The sequence below is a fragment of the Papio anubis genome, chromosome 17 (genome assembly GCF_008728515.1).
Source record: "Papio anubis isolate 15944 chromosome 17, Panubis1.0, whole genome shotgun sequence".
NCBI lineage: Eukaryota > Metazoa > Chordata > Mammalia > Primates > Cercopithecidae > Papio > Papio anubis.
Window position 1 is genome coordinate 29,139,300 of NC_044992.1, and position 27,970 is coordinate 29,167,269.

Here is a 27,970-nt window from a genome sequence, read left to right on the forward strand (position 1 = left end):
GGTCATATCAGCCTTGGGTAATGTCCTTAGGAAGATCCAAGGAAAACTGGCTTGGGGCTCATCTAGTCTCATCTTGGTAAGCTTCATCTTAGTGAATTAGAGGCAGATTATGACACGGATTATGGCAGTGTGCCTGGCCCCTGGGGGAACTTTGTAGCCTCCTCTGGAAGGTGGGGCTCTAGCTAGGGCAGGGGGTGGGTGGATGAAAGAGAACCAACAGAATAGTATACAGGGATGGTTCATCTTGGGAAACTGGGCAAAGGAAGACGTGCAGCCAAAGAGTTGGTCTACTTCTCCAGATGATTCCATGCCTAGAGTATTTGGTCTCTGCAGGACAGGGTCCTCCAAACCTTTTTGTCAAATCCAAAGCAAAAAACGAGAACACTGTCTTTCTAAGCACTGAGCTTAGGGTGAGATGTCCTGTGTAACCTCAACCTTGTCCTTGACTGTTTCATGGGCACATCAAGCAGGACTTCCATCTGCAAACTGGACCCAGGTTCTTGGCTTTCTTGTGGCTTCCTTCAGTTGCCTGATCTCTGTCCAGTACTTTTCTTTCCTGAGATCAGATCTCCATTTTGGTTCCCGAGCAAGAGGGAGGGTCAGAGCAGTGAGGCTGTAAACATGTTTGGTTCTACCCTTCCCTTGCAGAACAAACTCCAGTGGTTTACTAAGCATCCACATCTGCCTGTGTGTGCTGCCTGCCCCACCTCCCGGCAGACGCACCTTTCCCTGTGCCCTGGAAGGCAGCCAAATGGGACCCCACCAAAGGAATGTGAGTTCTACAGCCTAGCCCCTAGACGCAGCCTCATCCCTGTCCTGCTCTGCCTGTGTCCGTGCCCCTGACCTCTTGGGCCTGGCCACAAAGTGATACACAGAGACTGACGCCTAAGCTACGGCTCTTTCAAGGGTCACTGGACAAGGGCTTCTTCTTTGTCACATGGGTCTACTTATACTTTGCAGCGCCACGAGAGATGCCAGGGAAACAAACATTTCTAGAAGGCATTTTAAAGAATAAAAGAAATACTCCAGCCAGTAAGAGTATCCTAAAAGAACTATGCGGAAGTAATAACAAACAGAATCCATCCAGTCATTCATTTATTCATCCGAAGTTTACTGAGTGGCTAGTCAGTGCCAAGGCACTGGGGATACATCAGTGAACAAAACAAAAGGGATAAAAATGCCCTGCCCTCATGGAGCTTATATTCTAGAATTAAATAAAGAACATGCCATATTTACCCTGGAGAAAAACAGCCGATATTTCTTGTGGGTGGACAGGGAAGGAGAAGGCAACTTTATTTTCTTATTACCCACCCTTGAAAACGGGGTGCCGAGTCACTGTTCCAGGGCCCTGGTGGCACTAATGTTCCCTATTGGGTTTGTGTTGTTTTGCAGGAGTGCGCTACAGCCAGCAGGGAAGCAATGAGGTCACTTCCTCCTCAACAATCAGTCACCATGGCAACAGCGCCATGGTGACCAGCCAGTCGGTTTTACAGCAAGTCTCCCCAGCCAGCCTGGACCCAGGCCACAATCTCCTCTCACCTGATGGTAAAATGGTGAGTACACCTGGGCCATTGTAGCTCTGGAGCTGATAAGATAAGAGGCAAAACAAACACAACTTCTCACAAGGCCTGCCTCAAACAATGAAGCATTGTAGCCCCGCAGGGGAAAATGAGGGCTGTCCGGAGCTGGAAAGGAGAGGTAGTGCTGGTGACCTAGCCTTTGGCGGGTAGAAGAGGTGTTCGGTTTGAACCCAGCCAATAAATCTGACAAGAGTTCTGCTCTCATTTTATTGATTGAATGCCTCATAAAGGAGCAAGCCCGGTGGGACACTGTTTGTTTCGGGGCTTGCCAATGACATTTGTGTTGATAAAATGTTCATTCATCCCTCCCCCCAAGGCCTCCAAAGCCAATTTTTTAACTTAGAGAGCACCTCACTTTGACACAAGCCCCCTCTTCCTCCTTACCATCCCCTTGGTACTCACAAGGAGAGTCATTAGCAAGTCAGGATGTAGTGGATAGGAGGCGATGGGGAGAAGCTTCTTGAACTGGAATGGCAAAAGACATGGGATGCCATGACAGCGAAGATCACAGTACAAATGGTAGATGGGGTGGGGCGACGCTTAGGGAGGGAGAAACACCAGCTTTGAAGTTACAATTGCCCAGGTTCAAATCTCAGCTCCAGCTCTTAATAGCTGTGCAGCCTGAGCAGGTTACTCGATTACTTATGATCTCTTTTCCTCATCTATAAAATAGGGGCGGTAACAGTAGGCTCAGCAGGGGCATGAGCGTGATAACATATGAGAAATACTCTGCAGTGTTTGCCATAGGAAATAGTCAATCAACTGCAGTATTGTTGTTGTTGTCGTGATAATGTCAATATCATTCTCATTAAATGAAGTTTTCTATATCTGTAACCACAGCCCCACATCCAGATGCAAGTTTAGCACACTTGGTGAAGAATGGACAATTTGAATTTGAATTTTCTACATCAAACTAGATTCTAGGCCAGGTGCAGTGGCTCACACCTGTAATTCCAGCACTTGGGGAGGCTGAGGCAGGTGGATCACTTGAGGCCAGAAAGTTTGAGACCGGCCTGGAAAACATGGTGAAACATCATCTCTATAAAAAAAAAAATACAAAAATTAGCCGGGCGTGGTGGCATGCACCTGTAATCCCAGCTACTCGGGAGGCTGAGGCGGGAAGCTCACTTGAGCCTGGGAGGCAGAGGTTGCAGTGAGCCGAGTTCACGCCACTGCACGCCAGCCTGGGCAACAGAGTGTGACTCGGGTGTCTCAAAAAACAATAATTAATAATAATAATACAATAAATAAAACTAGGTTCTAATTAGGATTAGGTTCTGATCCTGTAGCAACACAAGTGTAGGAGAGTGGCTTATGGGAGAACAGAAGCATTACAACACGGCAAAGGTACAGAATGAAAAGCTCTATTCTTTGGGTCATGCTCTGTTTTTCAGGGGAGGGAGGAGCCGCGGGTTCCTGACTTTCATGCTGAAGGTGGAGCTGCACACATTCCCAGAGTGGGGGCCAGGATGGGTGAGGGCAACAAGGTGCAGAGGCCATTTTAGATCTTGACGTGTGTGCTGTGTAGGCAACACAGAAACGGTGGGTCACAGGTGATTGAGTCCCTGGCTCCCTGGAGGAAAAACAAAGTGTGGTTTCTGAGGGGAACACTGACCCGGCCAATTCTGGTTTCGGAGGACCTGAGCTGCTCGCCCTGGTCGTGGTCTCTGAAAACAAAAATGAAAGGGCACTCCTGGGGGAGGCATTTTGCAGCCCCCTTCTCCTACTCCCACCTATCCCTTAAGAAAGATTCTTCTCCATATGAAGAACCACTTGTGTCAGTTACCTGTGAGAGGTACAGACAAGTCTTTCTGTCTTCTCAAGAGTGTCTCGAACAAGTTAGGGTTAAGGATTACCCAGGCTTCAGTGGAGAAGGGGGCCTTATGGAAGAGGTCTTGACTTCTCAGTGGGAAAAACCTTCCAGGTCTCAGCTCTTATTGCTTGAAGGTCCTTGGGGTTTCCTGTTGAGCTCTGCCACTCCTAAGAGGCAGGCTGCCTCACCCAGGCCAGGGCCGCTCTCAATGCAGCCTGTGGACACGCTTTTTGCTTCCTGTTCTGCTCGGCGGTGCTTTAACTGGGCAGTGTGTTACTGGATTGATGATTGACCAAGACTGCACACCTCAACGTTAGCAAACACCTGGAAGCTTGTTTGCAAGGACTGGCTTTTCTCTTGTCTCCAAACACCCTAGTGCATGCGCTGTGTCACTACCATCAGAAGCCCAAATTCAAGAGTTTGTTTTCTTGTTAATATAATAACATGTCCATCACGGATCTTGGTCCACCAAGGCAAGAGTGGAGTATGGCTAAAAAGGAGTGCAGGCAAGGGAACCAGTATGTGCAAGTCTTGGCTCGGTCATTCACCAGCAGTAGGGTGGACAAATTGCTTAACCTCAGTTTCTTCATCTGTAAAATGGGGGATAATGATGCCTACATCATAGGGTTGGTGTGAAGATTGCTTGCAGCACTGTTGTTCTTTGGGTCAGCCCTGTTCTAGGAATGACAGTCTCCCATGCTGACTTTCAGTAGGACATGCCTTGAAATCTTTCCCCAAGGACTGGTTTTGGAAATAAAGTCAATCCATTTGAACTCTCTGTTGTACCATCTGCCCCTACCCACCCCCATGCCCAAATGTCATGAGTTGACAAAAAACTGGCCAGGTTTAGGGTTATAGTCTGTGCATGTCAAACCTTTAAAAAAAAAAAGAAAGAAAGAAAGAAAGAAAAAAGAAAAGCGCATACTGGATACTTTCACAGTATCAAGCAGTATGTCCTGATGGTGAAAAGCTCAGGCAGGCCGTGGTGGCAGATAGCCTGCTTTCAACCCCAATTCTACCACTTGGGCACACTTCTTAACTTCTCTAAATTTCAGTATCCTTACTTATGAAATAGGGATAATAATACCAACATTATAGACTATAGGTATGTAAAGAACCTAGCATAGTGAACAGACCATAAGTGACAGCATTCATATAATTCAGGCTCTCCAAATTACCATGTAAGGATCACCACTGATATCCTTAGCAGTGCCCTAGCTTCCATCAATCCAGGAGCCAAATAGAAAGTAATGGTTGTAGCCGGGCACAGTGGTTCACACGTGTAATTCCACTACTTTGGGAGGTGAGGAAAGATCATTGCTTGAGCCCAGGAGTTCAAGACCAGCTTGGGTAACACAGCAAGACCCTGTCTCTACAAAAAATTAAAAAATTAGCCGGGCATGGTGGTGCATGCCTGTTGTCCCAGCTCCTCCAGAGGTTGAGGTGACAGGATCACTTAATTCCAGGAGTTCGAAGCTGTAGTGAGCTGTGATCGTGCCACTGCACTCCAGCCTTGGCGACAGAGTAAGACTCTGTCTCAAAATAAAATAAAATAAAATAAAATAAAATAAAATAAAATAAAATAAAATAAAATAATGGAGTTGCATTTTAGAATGGGAAGTAACTTGATCAAGGTTGCCCAAACTTAGCATGTGGATAAGATTTAAACTCCAGCAAAACTGGATTTTAACTCTGGCTTTTTCACTTATGAGTCAAGTGACACAGAAATAGTCTCTTCTAAAGATCAGTTTCTTAATCTGCAGTATAGGGACTGATAGTAATAATGCCTGCCCTACTTGTGTCATTATCTATTAAGGACAATCAGTGAAAGCACTTTACAAATCCTAAAGCCACACACATTTAAATTATCTTTATCACCGGCTTCCACATTTCTCTTATACCATTAACCACATGCTGAAATGGCAGAGAAATTACTGTCACTTGGTTGACTTTCTCCAAAGGAACTACATTACCCAAGAGATTCAGTCTGAAGGCAGGTTACGGATTTTTTTTTTTTTAAATGACTCTGACATTTTGAAAAACAAGTCCAGCAAACAGGCTGGTTCTCTCTTGTTTGATGTGGTCAGAATTCCTTCTTGGTCATGTGACCCCCTAACTCATTTCTTGATGCTTATTTTAAAAACACAAACAAACCTGTTTGGTTTTTTCTTTCTTTCTTTTTCAAATTAACCTTGGACGCTGTGGGGTTGACCAGAAGGGCAGGGTGGGAGATACCATCTTACCTGGGTGCTGGTGTGAGACCTGTGGTCTGAAGAGCTCTGGGAAGTGAAAGATGGAAGAAGGAAAGTTGAGTTACTCAGACATCTGGTGTATCCTAACCCTAGAGCACCTCTCATGGTTCCTGACACTCTCAAGTATGCCTGGGTTCAGAATAAGAGGGGCCAGCTCTTTCTTAATAATAACTTTAAAAATTATTTTGGCCGGGCGCAGTGGCTTAAGCCTGTAATCCCAGCACTTTGGGAGGCCGAGACAGGCGGATCACGAGGTCAGGAGATCGAGACCATCCTGGCTAACATGGTGAAATCCTGTCTCTACTAAAAATACAAAAAACTAGCCAGGCGAGGTGGCGGGCGTCTGTGGTCCCAGCTACTCAGGAGGCTGAGGCAGGAGAATGGCGTAAACCCGGGAGGCGGAGCTTGCAGTGAGCTGAGATCCGGCCACTGCACTCCAGCCTGGGCGATAGAGCGAGACTCTGTCTCAAAAAAAAAGAAAAAAAAAATTATTTTGAGGCTGGGCACAGTGGCTCCCGCCTGTAATCCCAGCACTTTGGGAGGCCGAGGTGGGCACATAACCTGAGGTCAGGAGTTCAAGACCAGCCTGGCCAACATAGTGAAATCCTGTCTCTACTAAAAATACGAAAATTAGCCAGGTGTGGTGGTGGGTGCCTGTAGTTCCAGCCACTCGGGAGACTGAGGCAGGAGAATTGCTTGAACCCGGGAGGCGGAGGTTGCAGTGAGCCGAGATCACACCACTGCACTCCAGCCTGGGCAACAGAGCTGGACTCCACCTCAAAAAAAGAAAAAAAAATTATTTTGAAACTATAAGTAGTAAACTGATTTATCATGGAAAAAGTGTAGGGGTGTATAAAACTGATGGTGCCCTTATAATTACAACTAGAGTTAATGGGAAAACATTGGAAACATTTCTGATAACATCAGAAACAAGCACATCTGTTACAGCTGTTATCGTTTAATACTATAAGTTCTAAGCAATGCAGTAGGACATGTAGACATATCTGTACTAGCAAGGAAAAGACTCTGTTACCATCAGATGCTTGTATTACAATTACATACTTGGAAAAAAATCAATGAGGAAAAGACACTAGTAAGTTTCAATGAAGTGGTCATGTACAAAGTAAATACACAAAAATCAGTAGCTTTCTCATACTAATCTGTCATTAAAATATAATGGCGATTACAATATAGGATCCTTGACCAGAAAAGAAATAAAAAATTTTGTAATGTGTACTGGAGATATGGAAAAAGTAGAGAAACCTTATAATGGCTAGTGTCCCTCAACCTTTAGTAATTTCTGAAGCTGGCTAGTAACTCAGACAGTCAACAACAAATGCACCATGAAGGCAGGGATCATTGTCTGTTTTACTTACTGCTGTATCCCCAGCACCTAGAATAGTGTCTTCCCACAGGAGACACTTAATAATTGTGTTTTTTTCTTTTTTTGTAGAGATGGGATTTCACCATGTTGCCCAGGCTGGTCTTGAACTCCTGAGCTCAGCCAGTCCTCCTGCCTTGGCCTCCCAAAGTGCTGGGATTACAGGCGTGAGCCACCGCGCCCACCCAATAATTGTTATTGAGTGAATGAAGGAATGAATTTCAGAACTAGCCATGCCAAGGAATCGCTAAGTCACATCATGTTGTAAACTGCTCTTTGTGGTCCAAGACCACCCATGTTTCTCTTGTTTTTTTCTCTCCATCAGATCTCAGTCTCGGGAGGAGGTTTGCCCCCAGTCAGCACCTTGACGAATATCCACAGCCTCTCCCACCATAACCCCCAGCAATCTCAAAACCTCATCATGGCACCCCTCTCTGGAGTCATGGCAATTGCACAAAGTAAGTTCTATTCTTGGTCAGAAAACTTGGGGGCGGGGAGAAGAATGGGAAGCAAATTAGTGCGGTGAAAAATAACTGTAGGTCTCCTTCAAACTCACCCACACTTGTAGATTTGGTTTAACTTCTTTAGCTTCTGATCGGTCTCCTTACATCCAATATTTGGATTGTTTAGCCTAAAACAAGAGAAAATTATGGAATGGATTTGTATCCTGGTCACAGTTCAGCAGCTGTGCATTCTTGGTCAAATCATTGAACCTTTAGGAGATTCAATGTCCTCATCTACAAAATAGGTTGTTGAAGTGATCAAATGACAGTGAATATGAACATGCTTGTAAATCTCTAAAGCATGAATATGTATAACATGGTAGCTTACACTTTGTCTTGAGTTCATTCCTGTCACTAAGTAGGTGGTAGATTTTTCAGGAGGTTCTTTATGTTTGGTGATGATGAAGTAAGAATGACAGGTTTCCTTCTAAATGGGGAATTTTGTGTGGTATATGAAATCTCCTTGACCAGCAGTGAAAATACACCGAGGAAGGACCCAGAAGGAAACTGCCATTGTATCTGAGAGCTTTGAAAACTTTAAGGAGAAATAGGTTGCTTTGGGACATCACACGCCTGAAGACACAGAGATGGATCAGGTCCCTCCAGCTCCAGGAGGCTCATATTCAACAGCAAGCCTGTGCCCTCCCATACATAGGCCATCTCGAGGCATGAGAAGGCTGAAGGGAACTGGGGTTGTGGATGTCTCTTTGAGAGTTTTAATGTTGATGAGTATTCAGCATATTTTCAGCTTCACCATGACAGCTCAGGCCAAGTCATTGTTTCTCAAAACCATCCTTGTGACCCTTGGATGTATTACTGGATGTCTTGGGAGAGATGTAAGGGCAGCACATGGGTCATCTTTCTTTCAACCTTGTATCGCTCCATTGTCCTCTTGACCTTCCTTGTGTCTAGGGCCCATGTTGGCCATCTCTTTGTTTCTGCCTTTTTTTTCCTTCCCTCTTCTCTCCCTAAATCACCTCTAGCTAGGGTCGGAACTTGGATTCTCACTTCTGAAGAGAATGACTTACGCATCCTTTGAGGTCAGAACAGGGCTAGGCCCATTGGAGCACACAAATTTATTGAATATGTGTGGCTCTCACTCTATCCTTAGCTGCTTGGAAATTGACACACAGTGCATTTATTTTGGCAGAAGGAAAATGGGACTGGGGAAGCATTTGGAGAACTCATAATATAAATGATCATTTTAAATGTACTGCCTTTTGACTGGGCCCTCTGGTATATGGAATATGGTAATTATACTAACACCAGAGTTTGGAATGAGATAAGATACCTAAAACCAGCTTGTTTGCCATTTAGAAGATTTGATTAAAAGACCCGTGGAGAAGATATTCCATTTATTTCTGCAATCAAAATAATAAACAAACTGTCCCACTTAACTTATTTCTTTCATTCTAAGCTTTCACTGCCATACAGTTATTTATATATATATATATACACACACACACATATATATATATACACATATATACACACACACACACACACACACACACACTATCTGAATTAAAATTTTCCCTGGGGCTAGTCTTTATCTTTCCATTTTGCACTTTCTAATTTCCTCTACTCATATTGCTCTATCATCTCACAATGCTCCTTAATTTCCTATTCAGATAGGCTACACCAGAGTGCACACTGACCTTAGAAGGACAGCTGTGTGTGTACATATCTGTGTACACTGGGGTAGACAGAGCATGAGGAATGGTGAGAATCACCAGAAAACTGCTGAGACACAGAGGTCCTACACTACGGAGTGTCAAGACGAGGAACTGGTTGCAGGCATCCTTATTTAACTGACTGATGTGTTGAGTACCACAGGCCCTGCCTCGGAATTGCAGAAGCCCGTGGAGAAGGTGGTAACAAATTATGTGGCAGGGCCAATTCCTCACTCTCTACTCATTCTCACCTCTTCATCCTATTCTCTTCCTCCTCTCTTCCATGGACTGGATAGCAGACTTCCCAAGCAAGAACCAGTGCCCAGAAACAGAAACAGATGAAAAGGTCAAGACTTACCCACTGAGGGAGCTGGAATGACATCAGAGGCTCTCAATCCTGGAATTGAGGCACATTAGGATCACAGACTGCATTGAAAATAAGGTTCCTGGGCCCCAGCTCTGAAGGTTCTGACTCATTCGGTCTTGGGTGGGGCCCAGGCATGTATATTTGTTAAAGAGCTCCCCCAGATGATTTCTGAAGCACACGCAGGTTTCAGAACTATGCCTTCAAATGTCATCCACTCTAGACAGGATCATCTGCTTTTCTGGGCAGCAGTTTCCCAAAAAGAGCAGCAGCAGTGCTCCCAGAGGTTTCTCACAAACAGCAAATCCATGGGGCCTCCTGGGAGACTGAGACCGTAAGCAGGAGGTAGGAAAGGGAAACACGGTAATCAGGGTATCTGGTGAGAGGCTGGCTTGAGGAGACGCTGAGCCCCCTGGGGAACTGGAGACAGTGCTGTTCTGAGGGTGATCAGAGTGTCGCAGCCCCCAGCCCCCACCCAGGAGAGCCAGAAGCAGGATTATCCCCCTGTCCTTTCTGCTCAGGGACCTCACCTTTTAGGTTTCTGATAACAGTATCAGCGAAAGCTCTGAGGAGGCGATTGTTGAGGACTCTGTGTTATCTCCATTGATGACTTCCCACAAACCTGCTTATGAAACCGCCTCCATTTCAGGAAAGCCTCTCTAGGTGTCCCCTCCGCATCCACCTAAAACAGACCTTTTCCTGGATTCCTTCTTCATCCCATTCTTTCCCCAATTTCCCGAAAAGCAAGAACACAGGAACAGAGTCGGCCCCAGGAAGTAGGTCCAGGTGTCTTCTCTCCTGATCGTCCTGTCCCCACTCCGATCCTACCTTAGCTGTCTTCCTCCGGGTCGCTCTTAGGGAGGAGATAGACCGTGGGTACCAGGGGATCCAGTCCTCCCAGTTCTGGCCCGGGTTCTAAAGAGGCCTCAGGATACAGACATAGTTCCAAGTCACAGAGGCCCTGACATCCCCAGAGCAGAAAGATGGGAAGACCCGCTATAACTGCCACGAGACAACCTTTAATGTACTACTTCCTCTTTCTAAAACCTGGTCCTTTTAGTGCCACAAGCCCTATGCTGCCAGATAAGATATGCCCACTTCATAGACTGGCTGAGTTCCAGGGTTTTCTCCCGTCTCTGTTACAATCAAGGGAGTTGGCACCTGACATCTCTCGGGGTCTTTGCACAGTCTACTAAATAAGGGTCTCCAGACTTCACCCTCCCGGGACTATGGAAGTTGTTTTTGATCAAAATTTGGGTCCCTGCACACTCCTGCCCTCTACTGGACAGACAGATCTGGGCAATAACCTGTGCGTCAGTGTAGACATCTTTAACTCTGCCCTGCAGGCACCAGGGCAAGCCTCTCTCACAGCCTGGCATGGATGGAATGGGCAAGCAGAGCCAGCTTTTCCAAAGCCCTGCTAACCTCAAGAAAACTAAGTTTGGGAGGTCACAGGATGACTTCGGGAGACTCTCAGGCTTTAGTCAGATCTGTTTAATGCCGGTCTCCAACCCACAACTCACTGTGGAATTTGAGCAAGTAAATTAATCTCTCCAAGTCTCCATTTCTTTAAACTCGCCTCCCATGCAATCTGCTATGTAACAGGCTCAGCCCAGTGACTGGGACATTGAGCAGGGGCTCAAATGATGACATCCATTCCCCTCTTCTCATCCCAAGAGCTGTCTCTGATGTTTTCCTCTTGCTCCCACAGGCCTCAACACCTCCCAAGCACAGAGTGTCCCTGTCATCAACAGTGTGGCCGGCAGCCTGGCAGCCCTGCAGCCCGTCCAGTTCTCCCAGCAGCTGCACAGCCCTCACCAGCAGCCCCTCATGCAGCAGAGCCCAGGCAGCCACATGGCCCAGCAGCCCTTTATGGCAGCTGTGACTCAACTGCAGAACTCACACAGTAAGGACACGGGCATGTGGAGGGAGGGAGCACTGAGGACCCTCAGTGGCCAACCACTTTCCCTCTCTGGGTCTGAACTTTCTCAGAAGTTTATTGGCTTGGTCGCTTTTCCCTGCCTATGATCCACCGACCAAGACAGTTTCTCAAGCGTAATTCGTGTGTGTTGCTGTACCTTTTCTAGTCCTCTCCTCTACCCTTGAGATTCCCAGGGAAAGGTCTGAAGAGGACAGTGTAGGCCTACAGATGAAGGGGAGTTGGAGCCAGACAGCATGTGGAACACGCACCGCCAACTTCCCATTCCAACACCTCTGGAAAAGATCACACCCAGAAACCACCAGCACCTTTTCCCAGTGAACCTCAACTTAGCCTTTGCAATCCAAACTTCCAAGCAGCCATTATCAGATGATCAGAGTTGGCATCTAATTTGCATCCCGTTTGCCTTCCCTAAAATAGAAGAATCTTCTAGAGTCCTGTGTCCTCCTATTTATACACCACAAACACCTCTAATCAAGAACCAGGAACACAAGTGAAAAATACCAGTGGCATGCAGTCCTGGGCATTAGAGTTTCTTCCTCCCTGCCAGCCTTGCATCCCTGCACACAGACTTTTTCTTATATCCAATTTCTATACCTACCCCAAGCCTACCTTTCGACCACTTATTTCCCATCCAATCTCTGCCTTTCGTCCTGAGTCCCAGGCTTCCAATCCTCTGGCCAGGTCTGGCTATAGCCCCTGACACGGAAGTTTGGGGAGGAATCATGGCTTCTCTGCTTCAGAAACCCCAAGGAAGTGTTCAGTATAAAGCACTAGTCTTAGATCAGACAGACCTGGATTTAAATCCTGGCTGTGATACTTACCAGCTATGCAGCCTAATGCAAGTTACTTAGCCACTCTAAGCCCAATCTCTTCATCCACGAAATGGAAGTAGTATGCATTTAGGGTCATTGTGAGCATGAAATAAACATGGGGTGAACTGCGTTTGGTAAGCATAAAGAATTATCAAGATTATTTATAAAGGGACTCCTAGAAGGCAATGATGGTGGAAGAGATTTGTGTTTCTTCCCTAGCTGCATCGGATAAGCTGTGGGTCTGGGGGAGAACAGCCAAGTCCAGCCTTCTGTCTTCAGGGCTCAATCCCCACTCAGGCCTGTGGAGCTGGTTTCTGAGCACCATCTCACATTCCAATCACATTTTAGTGGCTTCTGAAAATCTGCCACAGCCTGTAGCAGAGTCTGAGACCACATGTGCCCCACTTCCCATCCTCGCAGAGCATGGCAATGTGCTCCCCACTTACCCCTCTCCCTTCACCTGGCCAGGCTTCCTCAGTGGCCAGGCCTGGGTGGGACAGTCAGAGAGTGGTCACCAGTGACCCGTGGACTGCTGAGGCCCAGCAGGCCTGGTCACCCATGAAGAGAGAGCCCATGGTGCCCCGGACCAGGAAATAACCTGCCTCCCTGCATGAGAAGGGCAAGCTGAGGCAACGGCCAGTGACCTTCACCCCCGTTCCATACCGGAGGCCTCCCTGTTAGGCCCCATGTTCTGAGAACAGGCTGGTCTCTCCCTCAGAGCCAAGCATCCGCATGCTTTCGGGAGTTGGTCATGTGACTTGAAATTTACATGAATCTTATGGATAACTCATAAAAGAAATCCCCACTATAACCACCACCCCTTTTATCTGCCTGGGGAGATGGGAGCTGTGGTGTGGGATGGGGGCTCTGTAGCTGTGTATGTGCCTGCGCATGCACCTTGATTCTGTCTTTACTCTCTCTCTCCAGTGTACGCACACAAGCAGGAACCCCCCCAGTATTCCCACACCTCCCGGTTTCCATCTGCAATGGTGGTCACAGATACCAGCAGCATCAGTACACTCACCAACATGTCTTCAAGTAAACAGGTAATGCCAGCAGGATTTGCGGGGGTTGGGGTGTGGGCAGGGTGTGACTAAGGCTATTGATGTGCAGAGGGTGTGGCAAACATGGACTTGGCCAGAAGTTAGGTCCTTCTGAGGCCCCCTGCTACTTGCAAAGGGAATCCTTAAGGTCCCAGGGCGAAAAAAGGGCCACAGGCTGAAAGGGCTTATTGCTCCCCCAGATTCCCCAGTAAGAGCACTAAACAAGGACAGAAGTTTGATAGGTCGCTGGAGCCTGGATGACATAGAGTGCTTAGACATTGAGATTGAGTGTTCCCTAATAGAATGATCGTGGAAAAGGTATTTCCAAGGAGGGCTCAGGAGGACAGATCCCCTGCTGAGGTTCATGCTTTGCAAGAGGGATCCCTGAGGATCCACAAAGTTGTCAGTGGGGAAAGTAACCAAGAAGTCAGAGGTTCTGAGGCTGATTGCCTTTGACCCAGAATGCCATAAGCTCCGGGAATGACCCAGTTATGTCAACCCATGGGGACTCCCCAGTAGACAGCCTGGCTTTTCCAGGGGTATGCATCCACTTGCGGTTTTATCAAGAAATTTAGAATCAACTTCCTGGTGCACTGAAAGTGGGGAATCCAGAGGCTTAGTCACTGTTTCAGTTGATGACTAAGCCCCACCTCCGAATAGAGGTGATGGAATAGTAAAGTCAGGCAGCTGATGGCAAGGCTCGTTGCTGCAGCTTGGACAGCTGGACCGCGAGAAGACACCGAGAGTTAGAAAACAGGACAAGCTGTCTGAACACAGGCGATGATTCCAGAGTAACACAATGAAACCTTTCAGTAGCTGGGGTCTGTGCAGCGTGGGAACTGTTTGGCCTCTATCGATTACTAGATAAGTAGGTGACAACCTTGAACTTCATGTCAGAAGCTCTCAGCAGAATTTGGTCTTGTTGATGGTCTTTTTTTCATCTGAGCCCTGCAAATCACAATTCATCCGCCGCCATGGGCTTCCCAGGAGGTTCCTTCATGGGATCAGAGTTCTCTATCCTTTCCTTTGCCCTGATCTCCTCCCAGCCCTAGAGTGTGGGTGGAGCAGGTGGGTTCTACTCCTAGTTCTGCCATTTGCTTGGTGACCTTGACCTCACTGAGCCTTCATTTCTTCATCTTTAAAGTGAGAGTTGTAACATCTGCTTTTTCTGAGGATTCAGCAAGGTTGCACAGATTAAGTAACTGGTGTCTTGGGCACTGAAACACACACACGGCCAGGGCAGCTGGGCTCCTGAGCTGGGCGTAGAGGGAGAGGTGTGTGGGACCTGCTTTGTCACTCTTCTCTCACCCAATAGAAGATGAAAGGACAACTCCTCGCTACCCTGCCCTTCGACTCCCGTGCGAGTTCCCAGTCTTTGTAGTGAGCAGGGAAAACATTTATCTGTGCTCACAAATCTCAATCGGGGGGCAGCCAGGCGCAGCAGCCCTCCTTGGGAATACCTTCCCCTTTGAAAGGTTTATCAATCCATCTGCCGCTTGGTCAGCCCCAGACAGGACCATGATTAATTATTCCTGTCTTTCCCAAGTTGACTTTGATGGTTGCTTGTTGAAACAAGTCCTCTGAATTCAGGAAATGGTCTCCTAATCAAAATACTTTAAGATGCTCCCTGAGACGCTGCACCAGCCCCCTACTGGCTTCTCCTCTCCATTGGACAGAGTGGCGAGCCGACCTTGAAGCTGCATGAGTGGCCTCCCAGAACTGCTGTGACATTGTCTCCATGTCCCCAGGCATTTCAGGAGTCTGGCAATAGACTCATTTCTGTGATGATGAGGATGATTATTACACTTAGGATGAAAAATACTCATGTGGCATGTTACAGTTTATACTTCTCATGAACATTGTCTCATCGTGTTCTTTTTACTGCAACCTCCTAAGCACAAAGAAATGAACTAAAGCCCAGAGATGAAGAGTGACCTGCCCAAGGTCACACAGATGATAAATTCTAGAGCTGGACCTTCAGGCTTTAGTCTTTGACTCCAAATACTTGCCTTTCACTACTCATCTTTAAAATTCTATGGTAACTGCTGCCACTCTTGTTGTCTTTGTGGTCAGGAACAAGAGTAAAAAATAAGTTCATGGCCAGGCGCGGTGGCTCAAGCCTGTAATCCCAGCACTTTGGGAGGCCGAGACGGGCGGATCACGAGGTCAGGAGATCGAGACCATCCTGGCTAACACGGTGAAACCCTGTCTCTACTAAAAAATACACAAACCTAGCCGGGCAAGGTGGCGGGCACCTGTAGTCCCAGCTACTCGGGAGGCTGAGGCAGGAGAATGGCCTGAACCCGGGAGGCGGAGCTTGCAGTGAGCTGAGATCTGGCCACTGCACTCCAGCCTGGGCGACAGAGCGAGACTCCGTCTCAAAAAAAAAAAAAAAAAGTTCACTTACTATATTCCACTCAGGAAACATTCTTCCAACAAGTTGAAAGAGAAGGAGGAATGGGAAGGGCACAGTGAGGTAAAATGAGGGTAAAGGTGCTGCCTTCTGACAGCAGAAGGTACCCAAGGTGAAGACAGTTTGTACAAACTCTGTTCCTAAGGCAAAGGGTCAGAAGTGAGTTCTGAAAGAGACCTGATGGCAATTCTGCTTTTTTGTTTTTGTTTTAAGGTCTTATATCCAACAGGAATCGCAAATTCACAGCTGGCGTGTTCCAATTTATTGCTTATAGTGATGTCTGTTTGCATCGCTATAAAGAAATATCTGAGGCTGGGTAAAAGAGGTTAAAAGGCTTATGGTTCTGCAGGCTTTACATGAAGCACGATGCCAGCATCTGCCTCTGCTGAAGGCCTCAGAAGGTTTACAATCATGGCGGAAGGTGCAGGCAGGGCAGGTGCATCACATGGCAAGAGTGGGAGCAGGAGAGAGAAGGGGGAGGCCTTGGGCTTATTTATTTATTTATTTATTTATTTATTTATTTATTTATTTATGTTTTGAGACAGGGTCCCGTTCTGTCACCCAGGCTGGAGTGCAGTGGCACTATCATAGCTCACTGCAGCTTTAACCGCCTGGGCTCAATCAATCCTCCCATCTCAGCCTCCAGAGTAACTGAGACTACAGGCGCACACCACCATGCCAGGCTAATTTTTGCATTTTTTTTTTTGTTTTGCCATGTTGCCCAGGCTGTTCTCAAACTCCTGCGCTCAAGTGAACCACCTGCCTTGGCCTCCCAAAGTGCTGGGATTACAGGTGTGAGCCACCATGCCTAGCCCTAGACTCTTTTAAACAGCCAGATCTCACGTGAACTAACTCAAGCATGAATTCACTGACTCATCACCAAGGGGATGATGCTAAGCCATTTATGAGCGATCTGCTCCCATGATCCAGTACCTCCCACTACGCCCCACCTGCAATATGGGGAATCACATTTCAACATGAGATTTGGAGGGGACACACATCCAAACCATATCATTCCACCCGTGGCCTCCCAAATCTCATGTCCTTCTCACATTGCAAAATACAATCATCCCTTCCCACTAGTCCCTGAAAGTCTTAACTCATTCCAGTATTAACTCAAAGTCCAAAGTTTCATCTGAGACTCAAGAGCAAGTCCTTCCACCTATGAGCTTGTAAAATAAAAAACTATATACTAACTTCCAAAATACAATGGTGGTACAGGCATTGTGTAGATGTTTCCATCCCAAAAGAAATACATTGGCCAAAAGAAAGGGGTAACACCCCATTAAGTCTGAAACCCAACAGGGCAGGCATTAAATCTTAAAGCTCCAAAATAATCCTTGATTCCATGTCCCATATGCTGGGCACATTGGTGTGCCAGATGGGCTCCCAAGGTCTTGGGCAGATCTGCCCTGTGGCTTTTACATTCTGAGGTTGCAAGCTGCTAGTGGCTTTACCATTCTGAGGTCTAGAGGGCAGCAGGCCCATTCCCACAGCTCCATTAGGCAGTATCCTGCTGGGGACTCTGTGGGGGTGGGGGGACTCCAATCCCACATTTCCCCTCAGCACTCCCCTAGTGGAGGTTCTCTGTGGGGGCTCTACCCCTGCAGCAGGCTTCTGCCTGGGCACCCAGGCTTTCTGATACATCCTCTGAAATCTAGGAGGAAGCTGCCAAGCCTTCTTCACTCTTGCGTTCTGTGCATCTGCAGGCTTACCACCACATGGAACCCACCAAGGGTTACAGACTGTACCCTCTAGAGTGGTGGTCTGAGCTGTATTTGGGGCCCTTTGAGCCAGAGCTGAAGCTAGAGCAGCAGGTATGCAGGGATCAGTGTCCGAAGGCTGTGCAGGGCAGCAGGGCCTTTGGGCTAGCCCCCAAAACCATATTTTCTTCCTAGGCCTCTGGACCTCTAATGGGAGGGGCTGCCTACAAGATTTCTGAAATACTTCAATGCCTTTTTTCCATTGTCTTGGCTATTAGCACATGGCCCTCTTTAGTCAAGCTAATCTCTCTAGCAAGTTGTTGCTCCACAAGCCACTTGAATTCCTTCTCTACCATAGGGTTAGGCTGCAAATTTTCCAAACTTTTATGCTCTGCTTCCCTTTTTAAATGTAAATTCCAACATTCCAAATGTAGGTTATTCCTTTGCTTCCATAGCTGACTGTGGGTTGTTAGAAGCAGCCAGGCCACACCTTGAATGTTTTACTGCTTAGAAATGTCTTCCCTTAGATACCCTAGGCTATCATTCTGAAGTTCAAATTTCCACATGTCCCTAGAATATGGACACAATGCAGCCAAGTTCTCCGCCTGGGCGTAAGGAGGGTGACCTTTGTTCTAGTTCCCGATCAGTTCCTCATTTCCATCTGAGACCTCATCAGTCTGGCCTTTGCTTTCCATATTTCTATCAGAATTTTGGTCACAATCACTTAACAGGTCTCTAAGAAATTCCAAACTTTCCTTCATCTTCCTGTCTTCTTCTGGCCCTCTAAACTCCCAATCTCTGCCTATTACCCGTTGCCAAAGCTGCTTCCACATCTTCAAGTATCTTTTTTTTTTTTTTTTGGGCAGGGACGGGACGGAGTTTTGCTCTTGTTGTCCAGCCTGGAGTGCAATGGTGTGATCTCGGCTCACTGCAGCCTACACCTTCCAGGTTCAAGCAATTCTGCCTCAGCCTCCCGAGTAGCTAGGATTACAGGTGCAGGCCACCACGCCTGGCTAATTTTTTGTATTTTTAGTAGAAACAAGGTTTCACCACGTTGGCCAGGCTGGTCTCAAACTCCTGACCTCAGGTGATCCACCCGCCTCGGCCTCCCAAAGTGCTGGGATTACAGGCGTGAGCCACTGTGCCTGGCCATCTTCAAGTATCTTTATAGCAATGTCCCACTCCCAGCACCAGTTTTTTGTGTTAGTCCATTTGCATCACTGTAAAGGAATACCTGAGGCTGGGTAACTTATAAAGAAAATACGTCTAATTGGCTCATGGCTCTGCAGGTTGTACAGGAAGTGTGGTGCCAGCATCTGCTTCTGGTGAGGGCCTTAGGAAGCTTACAGTCAGGGCAGAAGGTAAAAGGGGAATAGGCATGTCATATGGTGAGATAAAGAACAAGAGAGAGAAAGGGGCGATCTCAGACTCTTAACTAGATCCTGTGTATCGGATTAACTCGAGTGAGAGCTCGCTTATGACCAAGGGGATGGTGCTGAGCCATTCATAAGGGATCTGCCCCCTTGATCCAGTATCTCCCACTAGGCCTTACCTCCAACACTGGGGATCATATTTCAACATGAAATTTAGAAGGGACACCCATCTAAACCATATCACTAAGTATCAAGGACATACGAGTGAGGGGAGAGAAGGATTTCTTGGTCAAATATGTTGGGGGAACTGCTGGATTCCATAAAGTTAAATGCCACTGGGCAGGGCTTCTCGGAGCATTTCACTTGCTGATGTGTGCACTGACCCAGGCAGTTAGCATGCACCCTGCCTGGGTCAAAGGGACACATCCTGAGCAGTGCTATTTTAGAGGCATTGTACAGTGGTAGGAAACGCCAGCAGACCTGAGCTACTTTCAGCTCCATCACCCTCTGGTATGTGACCTTGGGCAGTTAATTGCCTTTTGGGAGACTCAGTTTCTTCATCTATAAATGGGGAAAATCCCACCCCCATCTCACAAAATATTCAATGTGCCTAACAGAATGCCTAGTACATAGTCAAGTACTCAGAGTGATAGCACCCTCCCTGTTTTCTCTCCCGTCTGTCCGTCTGTGATCCTTTAGGAGATCGTTGTCTCCCCTTCCAGTGACTTCTTTTTTTTTTTTTTTTTTTTTTTTTTTGAGACGGAGTCTCACTCTGTTACCCAGGCTGGAGTGGTCTCCGCTCACTGCAACCTCCTCCTACTGGGTTCAAGCCATTCTCCTGCCTCAGCCTCCCAAGTAGCTGGGACTACAGGCACACACCACCACACCTAGCTAATTTTTTGTATTTTTAGTAGAGACGGGGTTTCACTATGTTGGCCAGGCTGGTCTCGAACTCCTGACCTCTTGATCCACCTGCCTCTGCCTCCCAAAGTGCTGGAATTACAGGCATGAGCCACTGAGCCCGGCCTAGTGACCCTTTCAATATCCAACTTGGTGCTTGGTCTACATGCAGTCAAAGCAGGCTGGGATAAGAAAATGTCTCAGGATTACTACTGTCTCTCAAGCACATCCTACCTCTTGGGCCTGGGCTCCAGATCCCTGTTTCCCATTCTCCTGCTGATACACAGACTCCCCATTCACCCACTTCCTAGGAAAAAAGCAAATAGTTCAGGGCCTCTCAAAGCACCCATACCCTTTGGGCTTAGCCAAATGCCTGGGCTATATTAGATGTTCAGTAAATAACAAAGAATGAATGAATGAATGCAGAACTCGTATTTTTTGATGCCTCCATATTCCAAGCAGCACCCCAGATGCTTTTCTAGCTTACATTTCCTGGAGAACTCTCTTACCCATTCTGCAAGGTCGTTATTTTTATACCTGATTTACAAAGCAGAAAACTGAGGTTCAAAGACAGGTGTGGATCTGGTCAAGTTCAAACAGATCATAAATTCCAGAGCTGGACTTCCAGACTGGTTTTCTCACTCCCAACCCATTAAACAACGTTCATCTTCCAATATCCACTTTTAAGCACCCATAATAACAACCTAAGGCTATGCAGGTATAAAGCTAAAGCCAGGATTTGTACTTGTATCTGTCCGATCCCAGTACTTCCTGTTGTCAAGGCAGACATGCCCCAAGGGCCTTGGGGATTACAGGTCAGGAACCCCAGGCTGGGACTTCTCGCTGCCAAGAATCCTTCTGCATCTACTGCCATCTGTACCCTCCAGAGCACGTACCTCTCCCTCCTCCTCAACTCTTGGGTGCTGGCAAGTTATCTCTGAGTGGGTCTGTGCCTGAGTTCAACAATGCCCCGCTAGTCTGGAAACAAGACCACAGCAAGCACTGACCTCAGTTAGAACAAGTGTAGGCAGGTTGTGAGCCAACTCCTGTTTCCACAACGTTCTCTCCCCGCTGCTTGACTTCCTAGTTTATGGGAAGGTCAAGAGAGGGCCCCCAGAGCAGTCACTAGTCAGGGCGCTGACACGGGGAGAGGGGAGGGGGGTGGCCTCAACATCTATCCGCTTCAGCTGTTCCCGCTTTCCCAGCTTCTTCACTGGGTGGGGAAGCAGAGTGTTCTGATGGTTGGGAGCATCGACTTGGGAGTTAGGCAGATCTGGGCTCAAGATTCTACCACTGTCTACCTGTGTGACCTCAGAGAAATGTCTAAGCCTCTCTGAGCCTCTGTTTGCGCACCTGTAAAATGAAGATAATGATACCTCTTTCATGGGATCACTGAAAGGACTAACTGATGAAGACTTGTAAAATACTTCCTCAACGCATGTCCCAAAGGAAACACCCAGCCCGTGGAAGCTGGGTCACTCTTGACTTCCCCTGCTGGCATCCCTGAGTGGCTCTGAGTTTGGGAAAAGGGCTTTAAGTGGCAAAAGGCATTTATTTCCCCCTGTTGAGGGGGTTGAAAGAAGTGCTCTTACATAGGGGTGCACAGCACAAGCCTTGCTGTTGTGAGACCCTGGCCAACTTACTTATCACTTCTCCAGGCCACACTTCCCTCATCTGTAAAACCGGAATTATAATCATGACTTTTTTTTATATATATACTTTAAGTTCTAGGCTTCGGCCAGGCGCGGTGTCTCACGCCTGTAATCCCAGCACTTTGGGAGGCCGAGGCGGGCAGATCACGAGGTCAGGAGATCGAGACCATCCTGGCGAACACGGTGCAATCCCGTCTCTACTAAAAATACAAAAAAAAAACTAGCCGGGCGTGGTGGTGGGCGCCTGTAGTCCCAGCTACTCAGGAGGCTGAGGCAGGAGAATGGCGTGAACCCGGGAGGCCGAGGTTGCAGCGAGCCGAGATCGCGCCACTGCACTCCAGCCTGGGTGACAGAGCGAGACTCCGTCTCAAAAGAAAAAAAAAAAAAGTTCTAGGGTACATGTGCACAACGAGCAGGTTTGTTACATATGTACACATGTGCCATGTTGGTGTGCTGCACCCATTAACTCATCATTTACATTAGGTATATCTCCTAATGCTATCCCTCACCCCTCCCCGCACCCCACAACAGGCCCCTGTGTGTGATGTTCCCCTTCCTGTGTCCAAGTGTTCTCATTGTTCAATTCCCACCTATGAGTTAGAACATGCAGTGTTTGGTTTCCTGTTCTTGCGATAGTTTGCTGAGAATGATGGTTTCCAGCTGCATCCATGTCCCTACAAAGGACATGAACTCATCCTTTTTTATGGCTGCCTGGTATTCCATGGCGTATATGGGCCACATTTTCTTAATCCAGTCTGTTATTGATGGACATTTGGGTTGGTTCCAAGTCTTTGTGTGAATAGTGCCATAATAAACATACGTGTACATGTGTCTTTATAGCAGCATGATTTATAATCCTTTGGGTATATACCCAGTAATGAGATGGCTGGGTCAAATGGTATTTCTAGTTCTAGATCCTTAAGGAATCACTACACTGTCTTCCACAATGGTTGAACTGGTTTACACTCCCACCAACAGTGTAAAAGTGTTCCTATTTCTCCACATCTTCTCCAGCACCTGTTGTTTCCTGACTTCTTAATGATCGCCATTCTAACTGGTGTGGGATGGTATCTCATTGTGGTTTTGATTTGCATTTCTCTGATGGCCAGTGATGATGAGCATTTTTTCATGACTTTTAATTAGTGGAGCTATGATGAATCTCACATAAGTTCATGGTCATAGAAGTGACTTATGTGTCCTCACTGTCTCCATTTCCTCACCCTCAATTCTCTCTTGAGATCGCTGCAGACTGGCTTTTGTCCTCACACCTCACTGTGTCCAGCTCACGAACACCTCCCTGCTGCTGAGTCCAGTGGTTACTTTTCAACCTCTGTCTTTGACACAACTGATCGCTCTCTCCTTTTTTCCATGTGAGTTTAGGATACTACCATTCCTGATTCTTCTACGGCACTGGCCATTTCTCATCTCCTCAGCTGACAACTCATCTTCCCAGCATTTATGTATTGGAGGCCCCCAGGCCTCATTCTTTGGCCTCCTCTCATCTATGCTCACCCCTGGGTGGTCTCCTCCAGTCCATGGCTTTAGGTCAAGTGTACACGCCGATGGCTGCTATAATTCTGTCTGCAGTCCAATCTTCCCTGAGCGCTTACTCACAGATCCAGTGCTTCTTCGGCAGGGACAGATGCATGTCTAAAATATCTAATAAGCCTCTTGAATTCAACGTGCCTAAAATAGGAACGCTTCCTTTTGCCCTAATTTCATCCCATCAAAATTGCTTCCTCCATGGGCTCCTCCATTTCCAAAACTGATACCAGTTATTCAAGTGAGCGAGCTGAGAGTATCCCTGATTCTTCTCTCCACATCACATCGGTCCATCAATAAGTTCTACCAGGGGGCCCTCAGGATGCATCCTAAATCTGGCCTCTTCTCACACTCCCATCAGGACTGTCCTAGTCCCAGCCCAGGCCCCCTTGTCTCTCCCTGATCTCCTTAGGTGGCCCTGGCCTGTCTCTGACTCCCACCCTTGCCCCAGTAGGGTCTGTTCACCAGAGTGATCTCTTACAAAGAGACATCAAGTATGTCAATCCCCTGTCAAAACTCTCCAATAGCTTTCCATGACAACCTAACGAAAACAGAGACATACAGGATCCTATGTGATTATGCCACTGCCAGTGTCACCGTTCTCACCTCCTTCCTCGCTCCATCGCCCGCTCAGCTTCAGCTGTGCCAGGGCTGAAGAGATCCCACTCCAGGACTCCTGCATTTGTGGTGTCTGCCCGGAGCTCTTTTTTTCCGTGCATGTTTACATGCTTGCCCATTCACTTCATTCAGCTCAAATGTTACCACTTCAAAGAGGCCTCACCTGATTCCCCTATCTAAGGTAATCTCTTTTTCCTCAAGCTGCCCTAACCTGTATGTTTATTTTTCTATGGAGTGCTCATTTCTACCTAAAGTTGTATTATATGTGTGTGTGTGTGTGTGTGTGTGTATGTGTGCATTTGTTTACTTGTTTATTATTCAAAGCCTTCACTAGGAGGTAAAGTCTGTGAAGACGTGGGCAGGGTCTTGTTTACAGTTGCATTTCCAGTGTCTAAAAAAGTGCTAAGTATGCAGTAGGCACTCAAACATGTGTCAAATGAATTCACGATAATCACCTACTTCAAAGGGTCCATGTAAGAATTTGAGGCAGTGATGGTTCTGAAACCCTTAGTATGGTGCCTGGCACACAGTAGGACATCGATAAATGTTAGCTCTTACCATTATGTAACAAATCCTCTTAGAGTGAGGATGCCCTTCACATTGCCACAGCTACCGCACTTTTCAGATGGAGGGTCCGCGGTCTCTCAGAGATCTTCTGGGCCAGGCCCCCGTGGGGCTGCATGTGCTGGGCCCCCAGTTCTAAAAGACCACAGTGCACCCCTTATCAGATGTTTGTGTTTAGACTCTGAAGGGGGCAAATAACTCTAGTTCCTTTGACAACATTTTGGGCTCTGCCACCATTTTATTATGTGAGCAAACATTTGATAGCTGGGAAGCCCATCCCTAATGACAGGTCATAGAATCTCACTGGCGTCTCCTTATCTGCCCTTCTTGTTTGCTCTTCTATTGAAACCTGCAAGGTCACAAGCCGTTTTCTCTCTCCTCCACCTGAAATCTGAAAATTGGAAAAAGGCTGATAGTGGGAAGTAAAGAGACTTGAGAGTGGGGGTGGGCCAGGAGAGGAAGAGGAGGCAAAGGGTATCAGAGGACCCTGACCAACGTCTCAAGAATGTAGAAGGATCAGAAGCCTGTCTCCTCACATGCACACACTGCTCAGCTCCACTCTTTTTTTTTTTTTTTTTTTTTTTTGTGAGACCGAGTCTTGCTCTGTTGCCCAGGCTGGAGTGCAGGAGCGTAATATTGGCTCACCACAACCTCCACCTACCAGGTTCAAGCAATTCTCCTGCCTCAGCCTCCCAAGTAGCTGGGACTACAGGTGCGCACCACCATGCCCGGCTAATTTTTGTATTTTTAGTAGGGATGGGGTTTCACTGTATTAGCCAGTCTGGTCTCGATCTCCTGACCTCATGATTCATCCGCCTTGGCCTCTCACAGTGCTGGGATTATAGGTGTGAGCCAACGTGCCCGGCCTTCAGCCCCACTCTTAAGAGCACTGAGGAGCAGCACGGGCTTGGGCTGAAGAACCCCATGTTAATAATAACAGTTGTGCCAAGGACCACTCTCAGGACTCTGCAGGTGTTGACTCGTCGAATCACACAACAACTCCCATTTGTGGGAGTGACTTGTCCAAGAGCACAAAACTTCGTAGAAGGCTCCCCACCTCCAAGCATGATTGAAAGAGCACACTCTGAGTGGTCACCTACACAGCTAGTTTGAGGCTGTGGCTCCACACTCTCCTAGTTCTCAAACCTTGGATAATTCACTGACTCTTTTAGCCTTGTTTTCCTAATCTGTCAAATAGACATAATGGTATCCTCATATAGGATTGTGGTTGGAGCACTGATCAATGTGGTAACAGTGGCCTTTAGTAGTATTTGTAGGCATAAGTGTGTGTGTGTGTGTGTGTTTGGGGGGGATCTTGAGAGAATAAGCCACTAAGTCAAAGGCAGAACCTTAGATGCCAATGAAAGCAAAAGGGAAGGAAGAGACACAGGGAGACAAAAAGACTCCCCAGAAGTGAAAAGGAGAGCAGGGATGCTCCATGACGGTTCAAATGAGTAAGGCCCGGGCACTGGAGGGCGAGGCTGCCCTGAGTTGGGTGAGGTGGCTTCTCTTGAGGGCTTCTCCAGCCATTCTGGGGTCTCCTGCCCTGGTCCACCCACAAGGATGGCATCAGAGGCCTTCAGCCTTTGGATCCTTTCCCTGGTCTTCTGAGTTTCTTATGCCAAAGTAAGAAACCTGTAGAAAGCACTTCGCAATTTGCAAAGCTCCTTCCTGATGAGTAGTTTGAGTGGTCATTTTCTCATGTGCTTTCTGGCCTTGCAGCCCTAGGTGAGCAGCACTGGCACACCCTGGGAACTTGTTAGAAATGCAGACTCTTAGGCCCACCGCAGGCCTACAAGTCAGAATTAAACCAGAATCCACATTTTCACAGGCTCCCTGGTACTTGTGGGTCCATTAAAGTTTGAGAAGCATTAGTATAGGAGACCTCAGCTCTTAGAGGTCTTAGGAAGAGACCCTTGCGTCCACGAGAGGCAAGAGCTCACCATCCAGCTGCCTTTTCAAGCACACTGAGCACTCTATAATGCCACTGTCACAGAAAGAGGGGCCCAACTTCAGGATTCAGGTCAGCAAGTTAGGACTATTTCAAGGTCCTCAACAATTCACTTCTCTCTTCTGAAGTGGCCGGGAAAGCCGGCTCCCAGGTTTTCCTGCAGGAAGTGTGCCTCAGCATGAAAACCGCAGAACTGAGCAGACACGAGGCCCCCAGCCCTCCACCTGCTGCCCTTTGCTGGTGGAGTTGGGCATCAGCTCCCTTAGAGAAGCCAAACTAATGGCCCACGTCCCTGCCAAATGACACAGCTGAGCACTCTCCCTCCTCTCTCTCTGCAGTGTCCTCTGCAAGCCTGGTGATGCCTACACATCACTTACTTTGTGCGCAGCAACAAGGACCGTGTTTTCCACACCATCAGCCTCTGGGCAGCTGTCGTGGAAAAGCCCAGTGACCTGACAAGCACCTGCGAGAGGTCCCTGCTTACCCGACGGACGTCCTGCTGGCACCTCAGACAATCCACTCTCAGGAGGCGCATCCTGAAACCCAGCTTCCCTTCTATGCAGTATTGCCACGATGCCTCTCCCACGATGTCAAGGACTCCTGTCTGTCCTGGAGGTGGGAGACAAGGAACCGCCGAAGAGGAAGCAAGAAAGCCGTACTGTCTACGTTGTGATCCTTCATCGAACAAACTGATGCGAAAACTTGAATCTGTTACTGAAACGAGGAGAGGAGGACACGTGCTAGTGAACTGAGCCAAACACACTGTAAATATCTGCAGACTCCCTCCCCCGCCCCCATCCCAAATGATCTTGAGATTTCTTTGAAAGAAGTAAATTTGTCCAATGGCTGTAAACTATAAACTACTGTAATTAAGTGCAATTTCCCCTGTGTGTCCTCTCCCCTCTGCCCTGTATATAATACTAAAGTGTCTAATAGTTTTCTTTGTAAAGGTCAGAGTCAAAATTTCAAAAGTGATCTGTCCCCTCTCTCTTCCTTCATGGAGAAACACCCTAAGTGGGAAGTGAAGCCGCTTGTCCCCTCCCTCAGGTCTGGACACTCATGGGGATGGCATACCTTGGACTGACTACCAGCTAACTCCAGTCTCCTGACATTAAGACACACCGCTGGATCCCTGGAGGGGCTGAACGTAGGGTGTCAGAGTCACATGCCAGCTTCCTGTGGGCCAGGAGTTCAGCCGCGCACTCCCTAAGAAACCCCAGGGCAGGGAAACTGGCTGTTTGATAGCAGAAGAAAAAGTTGCAGTCTCAGAAAGCCTTCCATTAAAACAATTTATTTTATCACTACCCAGAGCCTCATATTTCTGTCTCTGATACTTTCCCTGCCATGGTTCCACCAAGGACCCCTGGCCTCTGGTCTCCTTGGAATTTTCTGTGTACTCCGCTGGGATCATGTAGTGTGTCATCTAGGGGTGTAGAGAGGCGGGTGGCCTTCTCTTGCCATCATGTTCCTGGTGTCTTTGTGTAGGCTTCACTGCTAATTGAGGTAAAGGAGAGTTGATTTCCCCAGTAAGACTCCACGAGTCACTCAGAGGGAATCTGGCTGGAGCAGGAGCTAGCACCCTTTTCTTCCCTGCAACTCACAGGGGTAAAGTCACAGAGTCAACTCCTGGTGGGTGACCTGTGTGATAGAAACAGACAAAAAGTAGGATGAATGAAAACCCTGCGGGTAAATTGTTTAGCCTCATTTAAAGCATTAATTCCAGACTTTCTTCCTGCCCTCCTTTTCCTTCCTTTAGAGCTCTCAGTCACTGAGTGAATGGGCTCTTGTGGACATCACCTCTTGCCCAAGATTCTCTCTCTGGCGGGGATGCTAAGGAATACAAATAGTCCAAACAGTAAAAAGCCAAAGGCCCAGAGACTCCATCAGCAGG

At 47.5% G+C, this 27,970-nt stretch overlaps 1 protein-coding gene across 6 annotated transcripts in view; it reads left to right on the forward strand.

The window, feature by feature from the left end:
• Positions 1–27,383, forward strand: part of HNF1B (HNF1 homeobox B) — a 61,469-nt gene extending 34,086 nt beyond the window's left edge. Inside the window, exons 5-9 of one of the 6 annotated variants that reach the window (XM_003912886.4) lie at positions 1,393–1,553; positions 7,352–7,484; positions 11,278–11,472; positions 13,248–13,366; positions 26,418–27,383. In XM_003912886.4, the coding sequence (XP_003912935.1) occupies positions 1,393–1,553; positions 7,352–7,484; positions 11,278–11,472; positions 13,248–13,366; positions 26,418–26,438 (629 nt within the window). In that variant the 3' untranslated portion in view covers positions 26,439–27,383. Of the gene's footprint in view, positions 1–1,392; positions 1,554–7,351; positions 7,485–9,498; positions 9,668–11,277; positions 11,473–13,247; positions 13,367–26,417 lie in introns of those variants that run through there. The other 5 variants (XM_003912887.4, XR_639160.4, XR_639161.4 and 2 more) reach the window with 5 other exon arrangements.
• The last annotated feature ends 587 nt before the right edge of the window (positions 27,384–27,970 follow it).